This window comes from Phyllobates terribilis, unplaced genomic scaffold (genome assembly GCF_046119375.1).
Source record: "Phyllobates terribilis strain yellow unplaced genomic scaffold, ASM4611937v1 Scaffold_5__5_contigs__length_657084704, whole genome shotgun sequence".
Lineage (NCBI taxonomy): Eukaryota > Metazoa > Chordata > Amphibia > Anura > Dendrobatidae > Phyllobates > Phyllobates terribilis.
In genome coordinates, this window is record NW_027362765.1 from 636,530,317 (window position 1) to 636,550,891 (window position 20,575).

Sequence of the window (20,575 nt, forward strand, 5' to 3'; positions counted from 1 at the left end):
TAAACATTTTGCACTGGTCATGTGATGGGCACATAGCTACAGCGCTGTGTACACACGTGCTTCTCACTAAATTAGAATATCATCAAAAATTTTATTTCAGTTCTTCAATACAAAAAGTGAAACTCGTATATTATATAGAGTCATTACAAACAGTGATCTATTTCAAGTGTTTATTTCTGTCAATGTTGATGATTATGGCTTACAGCCAATGAAAACACAAGTCATTATTTCAGTAAATTAAAAAACACCTGCAAAGGCTTCCTAAGCATTTAAAAAGGTCCCTTAGTCTGTTTCAATAAGCTCCACAATCATGGGAAAGACTGCTGACTTGACAGATGTCCAGAAGGCAGTCATTGACACACTCCACAAGGAGGGTAAGCCACAAAAGGTCATTGCTAAGAAAGCTGGCTGTTCAGAGTGCTGTATCCAAGCATATTAATGGAAAGTTGAGCAGAAGGAAAAAGTGTGGCAGGAAAAGGTGCACAAGCAACCGGGATAAACGCAACCTTGAAATGATTAAGAAAAGGCCATTCAAAAATTAGGGGGAGATTCACATGGAGTGGACTGCTGCTGGAGTCATTGCTTCAAGAGCTGCCACCACACGGACGTATCCAGGACATGGGTTACAAGTGTCACATTCCTTGTGTCAAGCCACTTATGACCAATAGACAATGCCAGAAGCGTCTTACCTGGGCAAGGAGAAAAAGACCTGGACTGTTGCTCAGTGGTCGAAGGTGTTGTTTTCAGATGAAAGTAAATTTTGCATTTCATTTGGAAATCAAGGACCGAGAGTCTGGAGGAAAAGTGGAGAGGCCACAATCCAAGCTGCTTGAGGTCTAGTGTGAAGTTTCCACAATCAGTGATGGTTTGGGGAGCCATGTCATCTGCTGGTGTAGGTCCACTGTGTTTTATCAAGACTAAAGTCAGTGCAGCCATCTACCTGGAAATTTTAGAGCACTTCATGCTTCCCTCTACCTACAAGCTTTTTGGAGATGGAAATTTCATTCTCCAGCACACTGCCAAAAGTACCGATACGTGGTTTAAAAGCCATAGTATCACTGTGCTTGATTGGCCAGCAAACTTGCCTGACCTTAACCCCATAGAGAATTTATGGGGTATTGTCAAGAGGAAGATGACAGACACCAGACCCCACAATGCAGACGAGCTGAAGGCTGCTATCACAGCAACCTGGGCTTCCATAACCCCTCAGCAGTGCCACAGGCTGATCGCCTCCATGCCACGCTGCCGCATTGATGCAGTAATTGATGCAAAAGGAGCCCGACCAAGTATTGAGGGCATTTACTGAACATACATTTCAGTAGGCCAACATTTCGGATTTTATTTCATTTTTCAAGCTGTTATAAAGTATTCTAATATACTGAGATACTGACTTTTGCGTTTTCATTGGCTGTAAGTCATAATCATCAATATTAACAGAAATAAACACTTGAAATAGATCACTCTGTTTGTAATGACTCTATATAATGAGTTTCACTTTTTGTATTGAAGAACTGAAATAAATTAACTTCTTGATGATATTGTAATTTTGTGAGAAGCACCTGTAGTTATGAGCTATGCCCGTATGTGTCTTGTATTACCAAGACTGACTTTCACTAGGCAAATTAAAGGTTTCTATTCAATTACATCAAATGGAGGTATTGAAAACTGTAGAGAATTAATGTAGAAAGTCTATTAAAATATTGTATAACTTGTATTTAAAGAAACCGTAATATATTTAAGGGAAGAGCTAAATTGAATCTAGTGTAAAACAGTAAAGAGAGGCGAGGGATTTGCTGCAGTAGTATCTATCATTTACACATTATAGCACTTGCTCACTTAGTTTGGGAATTAGTCAGACATCAGCATAGAGAAGACCCAAAATGGATAGGACAGACTGCACTATGTAAAATGTGTCAAATATTCCTATTGTTTTTCTACCCTCCGCTCCTCCCTCCTGTCCTTATATTTGTTGCAGGATCTGTCTTTTGGTAGGACATAATGAGACTTGGTGTAAGGAGAAGCACAAATCAAGATGGTGCAGGGAGGTGGCGAGGGTGGACTTCGGTTTTGGTTCAGTTTGGGCATTTTAAAATGTCCAGAACAAAATGGGTATCTAGGAGCGGGCTTTACTCCAGTGTTCTTAATACGGACAGACCTTTTTCAGATTCCCAATTTTTATTCAAAACTCCTTTTAAATGGTCACTGATTCTATAACCAACGCTGAAATCAATACTACAAGCAAACCGCTCATCGCTTTTTGCATGTTTAACTTGCTGCCTCCTGATAAAGTGGCTGAAGAGCTGACTAAAATGTAGTTTTTTTTATTTTCCCTTTTAACAAACATTCTGCGGCTGTTGGTATTATTCCTCTGTACCTGGGATAGGTTGTGTTGGATGTAATGACATGACAGCGTAGCTCTTCTCCTAGGGGTTTTCCAGGGGGTTCCTGGCCCTTGTAATGACTGTAAATGCTGGAAGCGAGATCTGAGAGTGATGAGATTTTTTTTTCCAAAACTCGCCATTCCCTCTGAAAAAAAAAACCACAGCTAAAATGTGTTTTATATCACCTTACTGCTGGTTGTACTGCTGTATTATAGCCATGCTACTTTTCTCTGTGTTCTGCATAGGGGCAGGAGAGCAGGAGCCCCTCATGTCTGTATAGGAGACATCATAGCTAGTCTTTACTTAACTTAATCCACTGAAAATCCGAGAGGAAATGTAACAAATGTAGGAGACTTTTCATATAATAGCAAGAAAGTTTTGTTCCTCATGTACAAACACAACAGCTTATGTAATTACAGGCAAATAGACTTAAAGGGGTTGTCCACTACTGGGACAACCCCTTAAACGAAATGTTCAGCCCCCAATAAAAAAAAACCCTATATTCACATCCCGTGCCGGCTCCGTTCCAGCGGTGTCAGCACTCGCAGTCCCGGGTCTGTGATGCGGTGGAATGACCTGTGATGCCCGGCGCCCAATCAGTGCTGGCGTCAATCTCCGCCTTCGTACAAACTGAACATGAAGAAGATCCCAGATTTCTTCTTCATGTTTAGTTTGTCTGAAGGCCGGGACTCTGACGCCAGCACTGATTGGGCACCGGGCATCACAGGTCATTCCACCGCATCACAGACCCGGGACCGCGAGTGCTGACACCGCTGGAATGGAGCCGGCATGGGAGGCGAGTACAAGTTTGTTTTGTTTGTTTTTTTTATCAGGGCTGAACGTTTAGTTTTAAGAAGGTGTTAGTGACAACCCCTTTTAATGTTGAAATGCTTGTTTCTGTCAATTTATTTATAGACCTTGAAGTCATTAGTGGGATACCTGCAGAAATCCCTAAACTCCGAGAAGCGGCTAATCGAGAGAGACGACACATATGTCTTCAGCTGCTTGCACCTTCTGGAACCATGGTCACCACAGTCAGCTATATAGCTAGAACTAATCACCTGGCTGTAGGATTCTCTGATGGATACCTCTCTTTATGGAACATGAAAACTTTAAGACGAGAGTAAGTAAAGTTTTGTTTATTTTTCCATATTCAAATGCATTACTTCATTCTTAGATACATTTCAAGATTTTCCCTCACGTGGCTGTATTAAGCTTGTTTTATTAGGGAAAATTGGTATTTTTTTCTGGGCACACATTATTGTACATAGTAATTTAATATATAACTTTGATTAAAATGTGTGTATATAATGATTTTTTTCAAAACTACGGCATATACTCATGTATAAGCTGACTTTTTCAGCACATTTTTTTTTATGCTGAAAAAAAAAAAACCCCTCGGCTTATACTCGAGTATATACTTACATTCTGGCTGTGGGGTGGGAGAGGTTGCGGCGGAAGAGCGGTGCACAGGCAGTAGCCGGCTGCTGCAGCTACCATGTGTGCCTGCTGCTAAAGAAAATTAATATTCACTCTTCTCCACGCCCATGGGGGTGGAGAGGAGTGAATATTCATTTTCTTTAATAGCGCACACTGTCAGTCGCAGCCACTGGCTCCGTTATCCTCTGTGCACGCTATTGGAGCACACCGTATCGCTGAGCTGCTGCAGGAAGCAGACTGCTGCGACTGACACTGCGCTATTAAAGAAAATGAATATTCACTCCTCTCCACGTCCATAGTCCCGGCGTGGAGAGAAGTGAATATCCCAGCAGCTCACCTCAGCGTCTGAGGGCGCATGGCAGTGGCGTCATGCGCTGATCAGCTGCTGGAAGAACAGGACGCAGCACTGGAGCAGAGGGAAGGTGAGTAGAAGTGTTTTATTTTTTTCATGTGTGCATTGATGGGGGGCCATGCATACCAGGATTGGGGATGAGGATGCTATGCACACCAGGATGGGTAAATTTACCAGTAGCTGCTGCATTTCCCACCCTAGGCTTATACCCAAGTCAATACATTTTCCCAGTTTTTTGTGGTAAAATTCAAGTGCTTATATTCGGGTCAGCTTATACTAGAGTATGTGTGTGTGTATATATATGTATATATATATATATATATATATATATATATATATATATATATATATATATATATATATATATATATATATATATATATATATATATATATATATATATATATATATATATATATATATATATATATATATATATATATATATATTTATTCTGTCCAAGTTGCATTGAAAGCCAATGGGAGGTGGGAAATGCTTAACCCCTTTACCCCTGAAGGTTGTTTGAACGTTAATCACCAGACCAATGTTTACAACTCTGACCAGTCTCCCTTTCATGCAATAACTCTGGAACGCTTCAACGGATCCCACTGATTCTGAGATTTGTTTTTTTCATGACATATTGCAATTTGTGATAGTGGTTACATTTATTTGATGTGATTTACGTTTATTTGTGAAAAAATTCGAAATTTGGTGATAACTTAGAAAATTTTGCAATTTTCAAACTTTGAATTTTCATGCCCTTAAATCAGAGAGATATGTCACACAAAATAGTTAATACATAACATTTCCCACATGTCTACTTTACATCCGCACAATTTTAAAACCAACATTTTTCTTTGTTAGAAGGGTTAAAAGTTGACCAGTGTTTTCTCATTTTTACAACAAAATTTACAAAACTATTTGTTTAGGGACCACATCACATTTGAAGTGACTTTGAGGGGCCTTTATGACAGAAAATGCCCAAAAGTGACACCATTCTAAACATTGTACCCCTCAAGGTGCTCAAAACCTCATTCAATACATTTATTAACCCTTCAGGTGCTTCACAGGAATTTTTGGAATGTGGAAGAAAACACTGAACATTTTAACTTTTTTTTTTACAAAAATTCTACTTTAGACCCATTTTTTTTTTTCATTTTTGCAAGCATAACAGGATAAAATGGATCCCAAAGTTTGTTGTGCACTTTCTCCTGAGCACGCAGATACCCCAAATGTGAGGGAAAACCACTGTTTAGGGGCATGGCGGGGCTCGGAAGGGAAGGGGCCCTGACTTGGCTATTTGAATGTAAAATTTTATTTTTACACCAGGACACACCGGAAGCAGAATACTACTGTCAACATTGTTCCTTGCTCGTGCTGATGCATCAGCATGGGATAATGATGAGGGCAGCATTTATCACCCAGCGCTTGGGAACAGCGTTAACTTTACCACTGATTCCCAGGTGCCAGTTCGTGTGCTCCTGATGCGGCACACAGTTGCCACACGTATGTCACACAGGTACACACGGACACGGTTATCTCCGGTACCAGTAGTTCCTTTACCGGAAATATCAAGACGCGTGAAACCGGCCTTACTCTGGACTCAGTCTGGCCTCTGTTTAGCTGTGTCCTGTTTTTCAGTGGTTCACAAAACTGTGTCCGACGGCACTTTTATGCACGCCTAATAAAAAGACTGACAATGTTGGATCACAGGCCAGACGGCGTCCACGGTGCCTCCATCTGCCTCATTACAGGGAATCTTCTGCTGGGGGTTCCTTCTGAATCACATACTTACAAGGAAGCCCTAGCGTAAGCGCTCAACACAGAGCGCAGGATAAATGTGAGCCGAGCCATACTGCGATCTTTGGGAGGCAGAATGAACAAAGCAGCAGATGAAGAATTGTTTTTATTTTTTTACGCCGTTCCTCATGCGGTGTGAGTGATTAGATCGGGTTTTTATGTTTGGTAGCTGTCACACACTAAAAAACATTTTTGTGTTTTTGCATCTCTATATTTTGAGAGCTATAAGTTTTCCATATTTTAGCCGACAGTCATGTGATGGCTTGTTTTTCGCGGGACAAGTTGACGTTTTTTGATCGCCTTCTATTTCGATTTTTGGGAGGCAACGTAAACGCTTGAAAAACGTATCGTGGGCACACAGCCTAAGAAATGTTCCTTTTGGCCTTCCCAAAGTCAGCCCTCACAGTATAGAGGAAAGGGAATATCTGGGCGCTGGAGCTATCCTAAAAGCGGCAAGGGCCGCAACATCCTTGTACCCCAGCAACAACACCAGCAGCAGGACAGGCAATGACTTGGTCTGTGTAGGGGGGGCGTCTCTCGAATTTCTTTCCCCAGTGGCGGGCAATATCTTCCTGCCAGTGGATCCTCAATACCATCGAGGAGGGTCTTCTACTGGAATTCGAGAGTCACCCCCTCAGATCCTGAGGGTCACGTCCCTTCCTTCTCGGGGGGGGGGGCTCAGGAACTCCTATCGGTCGCCCTAAAAAACCTTCTGGATTCGGGAGTGGTGTCCCTGGTCCCCCCCTGGCCTGGAGGGGACGGGTCACTACTCAAAAATATTCCTAATACGGAAACAATCAGGGACCCCACGCATCATAATCAACCTGAAGTCCCTAAACCATCACATCAAATACAGTCGATTCAAGATGGAGTCTATAAAATCAACTATTCCCCTAATAAGGAAAGACTTCATCATGGCGACCATAGATTTAAAAGATGCATACTACCATGTGCCGATTCATCCGTCCCACAGGAAGTTCCTGCGGTTTGCAGTACTCAGGGACAACATAACAGTTCATTACCAGTACAATGTACTGCACTTCGGCATCTCTTCAGCACTCGGGGTGTTTACGAAGATTATGGCAGAAGTCATTGCACTCATCCAGAAACGGGGCGTCTGCATAATTCCATACTTGGACGACATGTTAATTGTCGCTCCTTCAGTAGCAACTCTCAATCTTCACGTCTCTATAACTTTAAAAACCCATCGGACATTAGGTTGGGTTCCAAGCCTAAAAAAAAGTCGGAACTCCTCCCTTCATTAAGGAGGAAGTTCCTTGGTGTCTTACTGGACTCCAACAAACAGATGTCCTTTCTACCATTGGAGCATCAGACAGCTCTCAGATCCAAAATCTCAAATTTCAGACACCAAGAGAATCCAACGTTGAGAGCGACAATGTCTGTATTGGGGTCTATGACAGCCTGTATCCAGTCGATGTTGTGGGCCCAGGCACACTCAAGCCCCCTCCAGGATCATATCCTAAGATCCTGGAACAGACAAAGGGACTCACTAAACAAACGGTTCAGGACCTCTGGTCGGGTAAAAGCTTCTCTTGGTGGGGAGCTATGGTGGCCCAGATTCCCTTTCAATGCAGATGGAGTCCCGAGATCAATGCCAGATCTTCCAACTTCAGTGAGCTAATGGCGGTAGAAAAAACGCTCAGAGCGACAGTCAACCTAGTCCAGGGTTCTCACATCAAGATTCTCTCGGACAACGTGACTACAGTTGCCTTCCTTCGTTATCATGGAGCTACGAAGGTACACAGCCTAAAACAGATTGCAGGCCGAATATTTTTGTGGGCAGAACAACATCTATCACTGTCAGCAGTCCACCTGAAAGGCTCAAACAATGTTCAAGCAGACTTTCTAAGGAGGAAAGATATCCAGCCAGGAGAATGGAGCTTGAATCCTCAGATTTTCCAGTCGCTGGTAGCAAAATCGGGTCTCCCCGAGGTAGATCTCTTTGCCAGTCGGTTAAATGCAAAACTTCCCCTCTTCTTTTCATTGGACAGACGAGACCATGCCATGAATTTGGACGCACTAGCCCATCCCTGGCATTTCAAGCTGGTCTATGCTTTTCCTCCAATACCGCTGATGGCAAGAACCATCCAGAAAGTCAGGTTAGAGAGAGTGGCAACAATTCTGGTGGCCCCTCTGTGGCCCAAAAGGCCTTGGTTTAGGGCCATCACAGAACTCTGCCTAGAGGGTCCGGTGATACTACCTCAGGTCAACAACCTTCTCTCTCAAGGGCCCCTGTTCCATCCCAATCCTCAGTGGCTAAACCTGGCAGCCTGGTTACTGAAGCCGAGATCTTAAGATCCAAAGGTCTCTCGGAAGAAGTTATAAATACTCTTCAACAGAGTAGGAAGCCAGTAACCAATGCGATATACGGCAAAATATGGAAAAAATTCCTATCATGGTACGCCCCGGTTATTCCTGATACCTCACATCCCAACATTGCTCAGATCCTTGATTTTCTACAGAGTGGATTGGAGTTGGGTCTCAAACCCAGCACTCTTAAGGTGCAGATTTCAGCCCTAAGTTCCATATTCGACCAAGATTTGGCCTCTCATAGGTGTATCAAGAGATTCATAACTTCAGCACTCAGACTTCACCCAATAATTCAGTCTCAGGTCCCACCCTGGGATCTCAATGTGGTACTCAAGGGTTTAACCCTCTCTCCCTTTGTGCCTCTCTCCTCTAGCACAATGCTGACTCTCTCTCATAAGACTGCCTTCTTAGTAGCCATCACTTCAGCACAGAGAGTGGAGAACTACAGGCCCTTTCTATCAGAGAACCTTACATTATCGTGACAGAGGATAGGATTACGCTTCACCTGGACCCTTCCTTTCTCCCAAAGGTAGTTTCGGATTTCAATCGTTCCCAGGAAATCATCCTTCCCTTCGGATTGGAAGGATTCTGGCAGAAGGAGGAAGCAGAGTTCCACCTCCTAAATGTCTGCAGAGCTGTCCTTTATTATCTTCAACAAACTGAGTCTTGGAGATTGGAGGGGAACCTATTTGTACAGCACTGGGGCAGAACAGAGGAAGGAAGGCGGCTAAATCCACTATAGCAAACTGGAGAAGATGACGTTTTCAGCGGTACCATATTTTTTGCATTTGTCTTTTTGATTGCGTTTTATTCCACTTTTTGTTTGGCGGTATAATGATAAAGCACTGTTTTTTGCTTCATTATTTATTTTTTTACGGCGTTTACTAAAGAGGTTTACTAGTGGGACAGTTTTATAGGTCAGGTAATTACGGACGCAGCGATACCAAATGTGGACTTTATTGTTTTTTTTTTTGTTTTTTTTATATTTTTTTCCTATAATATTTATTTATAGAATAAATCATATATTTATTAATATACCTCTTAACTGTCAGTGCTGCAGACACAAGTTATTTTGATCATGCACTGCGCATGATAAAACTAACTTGTTGGTGGAGTCACCGTGGCAACGATCTACAAAACACTAGGAGGCACAGCTATATACAAGAGGGGTGCTAAAGGCAGCCTGTGTAACACATATTGTGGAAAGAAGGAGAAAGAGCCGAGCACTCAAATATTTATATTACAAAAATATATAACATTTTATTGCAGAAGTTTGACAAAAAGACATTAGACCACACAAAAAAACATTACAAGCATTTAAAAATGGAAAGCAAAACCATGTGAGGGCGTAATATCCCACACATGCACCAACAGGTTAACTAGAATAGAAAAATCAGTCATCATTCAAGACCTGTGTCATACTGACCATAAAGAAAGTCATAAATAGCCCAAGATAGAAAAGTACATGATCATAAGGTTCAATAGTGAATGACTATAAAGTGCAGTAGTATATAGAATATTGATACAATACAAGGTGCATAAATAGGATTAATCAAGAATCTATTCTAGTTAACCTGTTGGTGCATGTGTGGGATATTACGCCCTCACATGGTTTTGCTTTCCTTTTTTAAATGCTTTTAATGTATTTTTGTGTGGTCTAATGTCTTTTTGTCAAACTTCTGTTCAATAAAATGTTATATATTTTTGTAATACAAATATTTGGGTGCTTGGCTCTTTGTACCTGTGGCTCTTTCTCCTTCTTTCCACACCATGGCAACGATCGGGACTCCGCAATGATGTCACTGGGTCTCCGATTCAAGAGCAGAGCGGCATTTGTTTTTCTGCTCGCTCGCTAAATGCTGCGATCGCAGCATTTAAGGGGTTAAAGTGCTGGGAGCGGTGCGGACACTGCTCCTGGCTCTGGGTTCCAGGTATCAGCTGGCACCCGCCGGCAACCGCGGCTGCACAACTTGTGTGTGGGCGCGATCGCCGAGAAGTAATAATACTTACCTGGTCCATAAGGTCCATGGCACAGGGACGTATTATTACGCACAATGTTACAAAGGGGTTAAAAAATCTGAACATTTTAATGATTTTGAGAATTTGGAAAAACCAGAATGAGCACTGCAGGCGCTATGTAGAGCACTTTGATATTTTGCTACAGACTCAATCAAACATCTGACCACAATGATTAAAGCGAACCTGTCAGCAGGATTTAGCCCTTTAAATTAAAGGCATGGCGATAATAGCACTGTGGTGCTGATTACTGATACCTGATGTGAAGGGATCCGCTCAGTGGCTGTTGAATACTCACCTTTATGACGTTTTCAGAAAATGACGTCTTGTGTGCGTCAGAGGCGCTGCATATGCAGTGATGGCTGCGTTGTGGAATTTTATAAAGTATGCGGGTCCCTGAATAATCTGTTACCTGCTCCAGAAATAGAGGAGTCTGGTGTGGAGGAGTGGAGAACCAGAAGAAGACCCAGCCCCCACGCCCTGTCCTGAAGCACAAGACACCATTTTATGAAAACTTTATAAGATGAGTAATCAGCAGCTACTGAGCGCATCCCTTCACACCAGGTATCATATTAATCAGCATCACCGTGCTATTATGGCCATGCCTTTAGTTTATAGGACTAAAATCTGCTGGCAGGTTCTCTTTAGGCTGTGTGCCCACGTAGCATTTTTCAAGCGTTTTTGATGCGGAATTTCCGCAGCGGAAACGCTTGTAAAACGCTTGGTAACACGCACCCCATGGTCCCCAATGGGATTCCGCAAGTTCTATGCACATGTTGCGGATTTTTCCGCAGCGTTTATGCTGCGTTCAAAAATCCGCAGCATGTCATTTAATTTTGCGTTTCCGCAAGCAGAATTGCCTTTGTTCAATGCATAAAAAATGCAAGGCAATTCCGCATGTGGAAAACGCGCGAAAAAAGCGCGATAAACGCGTGCGGAATTCCGCATGCGTTTTTCCGGGAGAGGACTTGCATTTATGCAGCAGAAATTTTCTGCTTCATAAATGCAACGTGGGCACATAGCCTTAACCTGTGTGAAACGTGCTTGCCGGCGCTTAGTGTGGTGGGCTGCATCATGTTTGTACAGGCTGGATATCCAGAAGCCGTGATGTGTTATTATAGCAACTCTGCATGCAGTTACAATTATGATTTATCCCAGATGATATGTCGCTTTGTGTAGGACATTTTAATGAGTTAATGTGTGTGTATATATATATTTTCAGATACCATGTTCAAATTGAAGGGGGCAGAGTTCCTGTTTTCTCCGTCACTTTTCAAGAACCTGAGAATGACCCCCGAAACTGCTGTTACCTTTGGGCTGTCCAAACGAGTCAAAGGTAATTGTTAAAATCCAATTACTAACATTGCATCCTTTCCCCAAATTATTTTACATTTCAAAATTAAGAGTTCTGTATTTTGTCATTTCTTTAGCTCTCCAGTTATGTTCTCATCATAACCTTTTAATCTTTTCTACTATAGTGGTAGAGATTTAAGCTTTCATTTGCTGCAGTTGGCTTTTGGGGACAGAAAACGTTTACCATCAGGACAAATTATGTATGAGGTAAGATGTCTGTATATTTTTATTCTGTATGGTTTGTAATGTAAAGGGGGCATTCTCAAGTTGTCTGTAGAGCACCTCACAGCTCTGAACCCTCCTTACTTCCTTGGTGAGTGCTCCTCCTCGAGTGACACTTCTGGTCAGGAGCTTTGTTTTATTACAACATTCACACTGTCATTGTTTGTTCTGTTACCACTTTATTTACATTATGGATGTATACACATTTGACTGCTTTAGGATCTTCACCCACCTCCAGCTGGTGGTCACTGTTCACTTTCCTCTACATCTCTCCTGTGTCCCTTGCTGTCTTTGGTTATGTTTAAGTCCTTGCATATATTGTGTAGGGATTCATGCTCAGCAGTAGACGGCTTTTACACAGGCACTGGATTTTATTTTTTAAAGAAAACAAAACCATAAACACAAAATCCCTAGCCTTGTCCAGGCACTAACTGAACAAAATAGACCTTGGCTACTCATACACGACTCAGCTAGTCCAAGTTTGGTCAAACAAAACTGCTATTGCCAAATCAACTTCTCATATTTGCAGTTTGGCGCACATGACCTGTGCAGTCTCTTCTCAGAGTGGAATTCTGGCTTGTCTCTCGCTAACATCTCCAACACAACCCACTCTGCTTAGTCTTCCCCAGCTGACTGACTAAGGTGAACACCTAGCCTGGTTATATGCAGAGAAATCCAGGTGCACTTAATCAGAATCTGTAGGGCTAGGTTTTAACCCTTTGCACCATCTGCCAAAACAGAGCCTATAGGGCTTCAAATTGATTCAAATGTGAGGCTTGATGAGCTGCCACTAGATTCACACTGCCTGAATTACAGACGTCATGAAACATCGTGGTTGTACGATTACAGCCGTGTACAGTTTTTTCACTGGAACCCCGCAGCATTTCAGAGAAAAATTTGTTTGAAAAGCCAGCCATGGGCTATAGAAATAGACCTGACAAATCCGGCATGGTCCTTGGCTCACTTGTTCCTGCCCGGTCCAGTTGATTGATTTTGACAGGTCTCCTCCTATGTACACACACATGGTACAGACCTGTCAACCACCTGGAGTGGGGCAGGGAGAGGCTAGACTAGGTATATCTATTCCTATAATATAAATCTATCTATCTATATGTCAATTATTCTTTCTTTCTTTATTTTTTTTTACAGAACTTGGAATACTGTGAGGAAAGGTATAACCTGGATCTTTCAGCGAATACCCTATTTTTAAGAGGTCAAACAAACAGCATGAAGTTACTGGGCTGTCAGACTATAGAAAAATTCCGTGCTCATAGCGAAAGAGAAGACGGTCTCCATGATGGTTTGTTTTTCTGTTTTTTTTTCTTTCATGTCTTTTATTATGTTTGCAAGGCATATACAGAAACTGATCTGAAATTTGTAAATTTCCCCCAAAATGACTATGTAGAGTACAACAAAGTCTTATCTCATACATCATTGTTAATCAGAAGCAGACTAGATTAAGTTTCTTCAAATTTAAAAAATTTGGACCATCCTGGTCTGTCTGTACACGCTATTGTATACGATCACTTTCAAAAATTGGAAAATCCCTTTAACCCCTTAATTTTGGTGTCTTTAGGACAAATATATATTTTTTTCCTCCCATTTTTTGAAGATATAGCTGAATGAGGGCCTGTCTTTTGTGGAATGAATTGTATTTATAGGTGGAAATAGAAAAAATTACAAATGTATGTATATATGTGTATGTATGTGTGTATATAAAACAGACATATATACAGTCATGGCCAAAAGTATTGAGAATGAGACAAATAGTAATTTTTCCAAAGTTTACTGCTTCATTTTTTGTAATGGCAATTTGCATATACTCCTGAATGTCAAAGAGTGATCAGCTTAACAGCAATTACTGTACTTGTAAAGTCAATATTTGCCCAGAAAATGAACTTTAACCCCCAAAACACATTTCAACATCATTGCAGTCCTGCCTTAAAAGGAGCAGCTAACATCGTTTTAGTGACTGATCCATTAACACAGGTGTGGGTGTTAATGAGGACAGGGCTGGCGATCAATCAGTCATGATTAAGTAAAAATGACATCACTGGACACTTTAAAAGGAGGCTGGTTCTTGGTATCATTGTTTCTCTTCAGTTAACCATGGTTATCTCTAAAGAAACACGTGCAGCCATCATTGCACTGCACAAAAATGGCCTAACAGGGAAGAGTATCGCAGCTACAAAGATTGCACCTCAGTCAACAATCTATCGCATCATCAAGATCTTCATGGAGAGAGCTTCCATTGTTGTCAAAATGGCTCCAGGGCGCCCAAGAAAGACCAGCAAGCGCCAGGACCGTATCTTAAAACTGTTTCAGCTGCGGGATCGGACTACCAGTAGTGCCGAGCTTGCTCAGGAATGGCAGCAGGCTGGTGTGAGTGCTTCTGCACGCACTGTGAGGCGGAGACTCTTTGAGCAAGGGCTGGTTTCAAGGAGGGCAGCAAAGAAGCCACTTCTCTCCAGAAAAAACATCAGGGACCGACTGATATTCTGCAAAAGGTACAGGGAGTGGACTGCTGGAGACTGGGGCAAAGTCATTTTCTCTGATGAATCCTGTTTTCAATTGTTTGGGACATCTGGAAAACAGCTTATTCAGAGAAGAAGAGGTGAGCGCTACCACCAGTCTTGTCTCATGCCAACTGTAAAGCATCCTGAAACCATTCATGTGTGGGGTTGCTTCTCAGCCAAGGGAATCGGCTCACTCACAGTCTTGCCTAAAAACACAGCCATGAATAAAGAATGGTACCAGAATGTCCTCCAAGAGCAACTTCTCCCAACCATCCAAGAGCAGTTTGGCGCCCAACAATGCCTTTTCCAGCATGATGGAGCACCTTGCCATAAAGCAAAGGTGATAACTAAATGGCTCATGGAACAAAACATAGAGATTTTGGGTCCATGGCCTGGAAACTCCCCAGATCTTAATCCCATTGAGAACTTGTGGTCAATCATTAAGAGACGGGTGGACAAACAAAAACCAACAAATTCTGGCAAAATGCAAGCATTGATTATGCAAGAATGGACTGCTATCAGTCAGGATTTGGTCCAAAAGTTGATTGAGAGCATGCCAGGGAGAATTATAGAGGTCTTGAAGAAGAAGGGGCAACACTGCAAATATTGACTTGCTGCATTAACTCATTCTAACTGTCAATATAACCAATTGGTACTCATAATATGATTGCAATTATATTTCTGTATGTGATATAAACATCAGACAAACACTAATAAAAACCAGAGGCCAGCAGATCATGTGAAAATATAATTTTGGTGTCATTCTCAAAACTTTTGGCCATGACTGTACATACACTTTGCATTGTTCACCATGCAGCTTCGCATAAATGTTGATATCATTATAGTAATCAGAGATACGGAATGTTTTTCAAAGGATATATATATTTTTTACACTACAATATTAGTACCCTAAGGGAACTTGAACATAAAATCTCATCATCATATTGTTAACGCACATCGCTACAGTGGATTACCTAATTTATCCCCGTCAACCTATCAAACCCCGACTCTGGCAGTATCTGTTAAACTGTACTGTATGGCAGACCAAAAGGCCATTTTCGGGCTCTTGGTTGCCATAGTCCATTGGCACCGCTGCACACATTAGAGGTGCTGATGATGGTCTGACAAAGGGAGCGCTCTTTTTATTGGTCAGATTCTTTGTGTGCTGTTGTCACTATCTGCATATCAGATTGAACTGCTAAACCTGGTGAGAACACATCAGAATCCTGGCTGTGTATATCAATTGAGCTCCTGCTGCACCGATGCTGAGGCTGTACCGTACAGATCCCTCAAGCAGTGCACAAAGTGACCTGATCATGACGGTTTTATACATCAGTTTGCATTAAGGAGAGAATGTTTTCAATCCCCAGAAGTACTTTTATCTACATAATTGAATCTACAGTTAGGTCCATATATATTTGGACAGAGACAACATTTTTCTAATTTTGGTTCTAGACATTACCACAATGAATTTTAAACAAAACAATTCAGATGCAGTTGAAGTTCAGACTTTCAGCTTTCATTTGAGGGTATCCACATTAAAATTGGATGAAGGGTTTAGGAGTTTCAGCTCCTTAACATGTGCCACCCTGTTTTTAAAGGGACCAAAAGTAATTGGACAATTGACTCCAAGGCTATTTCATGGACAGGTGTGGGCAATTCCTTCGTTATGTCATTCTCAATTAAGCAGATAAAAGGCCTGGAGTTGATTTGAGGTGTGGTGCTTGCATTTGGAAGGTTTTGCTGTGAAGTAAACATGCGGTCAAAGGAGCTCTCCATGCAGGTGAAACAAGCCATCCTTAAGCTGCAAATACAGAAAAAACCCATCTGAGAAATTGCTACAATATTGGGAGTGGCAAAATCTACAGTTGGTACATCCTGAGAAAGAAGAAAAAGCACTGGTGAACTCATCAATGCAAAAAGACCTGGGCGCCCACGGAAGACAACAGTGGTGGATGATCGCAGAATAATCTCCATGGTGAAGAGAAACCCCTTCACAACAGCCAACCAAGTGAACAACACTCTCCAGGAGGTAGGCGTATCAATATCCAAATCTACCATAAAGAGAAGACTGCCTGAAAGTAAATACAGAGGGTTTACTGCACGGTACAAGCCACTCATAAGCATCAAGAATAAAAAGGCTAGACTGGACTTTGCTGAAAAAACATCTAAAAAAGCCAGCACAGTTCTGGAAGAACATTCTTTCGACAGATGAAACCAAGATCAACCTCTACCAGAATGATGGAAAGAGAAAAGTATGGCGAAGGCGTGGTACAGCTCATGATCCAAAGCATACCACATCATCTGTAAAACACGGCGGAGGCAGTGTGATGGCTTGGGCATGCATGGCTGCCAGTGGCACTGGGTCACTAGTGTTTATTGATGATGTGACACAGGACAGAAGTAGCCGAATGAATTCTGATGTATTCAGAGCCCTACTGTGTGCTCAGATCCAGCCAAATGCAGCCAAACTGATTAGTCGTCGTTTCATACTACAGATGGACAATGACCCAAAACATAAAGCCAATGTAACCCAGGAGTTTATTAAAGCAAAGAAGTGGAATATTCTTGAATGGCCAAGTCAGTCACCTGAACTCAACCCAATTGAACATGCATTTCACTTGTTAAAGACTAAACTTCAGACAGAAAGGCCCACAAACAAACAGCAACTGAAAACCACCGCAGTGAAGGCCTGGCAGAGCATCAAAAAGGAGGAAACACAGCGTCTGGTGATGTCCATGAGTTCAAGACTTCAGGCAGTCATTGCCAGCAAAGGGTTTTCAACCAAGTACTAGAAATGAACATTTTATTTACAATTATTTAATCTGTCCAATTACTTTTGGTTCCTTTAAAAACAGGGTGGCACATGTTAAGGAGCTGAAACTCCTAAACCCTTCATCCAATTTTAATGTGGACACCCTCAAATGAAAGCTGAAAGTCTGAACTTCAACTGCATCGAAATTGTTTTGTTTAAAATTCATTGTGGTAATGTCTAGAACCAAAATTAGAAAAATGTTCTCTCTGTCCAAATATATATGGACCTAACTGTATGTAACTATATTCCGCAAAAGCATGAAAAAAAAATCTAAATGTTTAAACCTTTTCTGCTGTTTAGTAGATTTCAGAGCACTAGATGCTGTGCATTAGATGAAATTAAAGGGGGTGACCACTGCTGGACAACCTCTTAAAGGGAAACTGTCACCCCCTGGGAGTTTTCAGACCTCTAATATGGGCATACAGGTGATAGAAATGTAAATCTATACATACCTGTATGCCTCATATTAGAGGTCTGGTTGGTTTGAAATGTCTTTTTATTCAATCTGTTTACTGATGCTTGGGGGACGGGAAGAAATCCCCGCCTACTTTATGAATTACAATGTCCCCCACACCCACTCCCTTGCCCTGTGACATGCAGTCTCGTCTTCCAAGTTCCGCACATGCTCACATCACCTTTAACACAAGGCGCACTTTTTTTTTCTCCCAGCTATGTGACTCCCTGGCGTCTGCTCACAAGATCACTGCTGGAAACATAACCGGGAGAAAAAAGTGTGACTCGTGCTAAAGGGAATCTGTCACCCCCCGGGTGATATCAGACCACTACTATGGCCATACAGGTTATAGAAAAGTAAGGCTATGTGCCCACGATGCAGAAATGCATGCGGATTTTACATGCGTTTTTCCCGCCAGGTAGAAGAGTTTGTCAAGCGTTTTTGCATGCATTTCTACATGCGGGTTATCAAGCGCTTTTCCAAGCGATTTTAGCATCATTTGTAAAAGTGCTTGACAACTTGGTCACACTATATATATCCATGCAACCGGCATGAATTTATATAGTGTGACCAAGTAATAGTTAAAAAAGAAAATAAAAAATAATAAAAATAAAATAAGAATGGTGAAAAGTAAAAAATAAAGATTGTACTTGCCTTCTGATGGCCCGTGGTCTTCTTCTCTGATGTGTCCAGTTTCCCCTGTGTCTCGTGGTGGTGTGAAGGACCTGCGATGACTTCATTGAGTCATGTGACAGGTCACGCGACCGCCGACGTCAGTGGTCGCGTGACCTGTCTCATGACTCAATGACGTCATGTCAGGTCCTCACACCACCGCGAGCCGCCCAACACACCGCACACATCGCTGAGGAGACCGAGGGACATCAGAAGGTAAGTATAATTTTTATTTTTTTATTTTAAATTCTTTTTTACAGGTACCGTGGCTTTTTTTTTACAGGAACCATTTTACAACTACGCTGCGTGTCCGCAAAATTAATGGACATGCTGCGTATTTTTCCGCAATGATAATCCGCAGCGGAAATTTCCGCACAGCACATGCGGATTATCATTGGGGACCATGGGGCACATATTACCAAGCGTTTTTTAAGCGTTTTCGCTGCGGATATTCCACGGCAAAAACTCTTGAAAAACGCATAGTGGGCACGCAGCCTTAATCTATATATACCTGTAGGGCCCATAGCAAAGGTCTGATTGCAGAGAAAAGCACTTTAATTAATTATTTTTTCCACAGGCTTGAAGCAAACCTCGCTTATGTGCTTATTATTCCCCTAAATCCCCGCCTCTCTGCTTAATTAGCATACCCCTCCCTACACGTCACAGGGCCCTGTTACAGAACCTGTGTAGTGCACTGTGCTTCCTGACTTCCGGGCACGCACAGAGGGCCGCTCACATAGAGCGCGCTTTGCTTCATCCCGGCCCCGTCTGCCTTTGCACTTCGCCGCAGGGTTCTATTGCGCAGGTGCTGGGAGTCACTGTCACTTTCTGGCGCCTGCGCAATAGAAACCTGCGGCGCAGAGCACAGGTAGACGGGGCCGGGATGAAGCAAAGCGTGCTCTATGTGAGCGGCGCTTTGAGAATGCCCGGAAGTCAGGAAGCACAGTGCACGTCACAGGGTCTGTCACAGGGCCCTGTGACGTGCAGGGGAGGGGGGATATGATAATTAAGCACACAGGCGGGGATTGCTAGGCGTCTCCCGGACACCAAGCCTGTGGAAAAAATAATTGATTAAAGTCCTTTATGCCCATAGTAGAGGTCTGATATCGCCCAGGGGGGTGACACATTCCCTTTAAAGGTGAGGTGAGCGTGCGCAGGACCTGGAAGATGAGACTGCACGTCACATGCAGGGGAGTGGGGTTGGGTAACATTTTAATTCACAAAGTAGGCGGGGATTTCTTCACCCCAAGCATCAGTATACGGTTTGAATAAAAAGACATTTTAAATCAACTAGACCTCTACTCTGGGCCATAGCGGTAGGTATACATTTACATTTCTATCACCTGAGGTCAGATAAGTGCCAGGGGGTGACAGATTCCCTTTAATAATGGACCAAGTTGCTATCTAAATTAATAATGGTGACAAAAAGCAATATGATGTTGCTCTTCTGTTTTTAGCCTTCTGTTCCCCGCTTGTCTCTTAACATACAAATATCCCATAATTGCTGCCGTGGTCATGTGACATTTGTTCATGCCAGGAGATGGGCAGAGTACACAGGGCTGAGGGCAGAGGTGCAACGCCGACAGATTGGTAAATCCAACATGGTGTTCATTTAGCTGTATCTCTGTGGCGATAAGTTACAGACCTAGCATCAAGGGCAAACAAATGTTGCGCTTGTTATACGGCCCATGTAGCACAACATACCTTTTGAAGAAAGAAAACCCTGCTTCTTGTATGAGAGCTGTATGTGTACATCAATTGGTAGGAGCACAAATAATAGTTACAAGCTCACTTGGGAATGGCGAGTGTTTTTTTACATGATGATAATCAGATTGTTAGATAATCCGGGCTGTGGAGTCGGTAAGCTAAACCTCCGACTCCACAGCACGGCCTCACTACGGAGCGTGTACATAAAGTGCAGCACAGATTCATCTCACCTAAAAGCAGAGATCCTTAGATCAGGAACAGAACAGACCTTTATAGGACATTTCACAACTTTCCCAAATTCTTATGAAAACATTTACAGCACATCCTGCATTATACTACTGTACCCAATTTATTATATATTTTCAGAGTCGGTCCATTTTGTACCGACTCCACCTAAATGGAGACAGACTCCACAGCCCTGGTTACATTTATTAAATCAGTAAGGTGACTGAGGTTGAAACGTCAGTGGAGTAGCTGTATAGAGCTACTATATATGCATATGTGCTAATCAAACTG

General features: G+C 42.3%; 1 protein-coding gene across 1 annotated transcript in view; it reads left to right on the forward strand.

Moving 5' to 3' along the window:
* The window catches only part of LOC141273801 (protein ELYS-like), a 104,199-nt gene that overhangs the window by 5,950 nt on the left and 77,674 nt on the right, over positions 1-20,575 (forward strand). The window contains exons 5-8 of the mRNA XM_073686167.1: positions 3,297-3,504; positions 11,543-11,656; positions 11,799-11,880; positions 13,045-13,195. Coding sequence (XP_073542268.1) covers positions 3,297-3,504; positions 11,543-11,656; positions 11,799-11,880; positions 13,045-13,195 — 555 coding nt within the window. The remainder of the gene's footprint in view (positions 1-3,296; positions 3,505-11,542; positions 11,657-11,798; positions 11,881-13,044; positions 13,196-20,575) is intronic.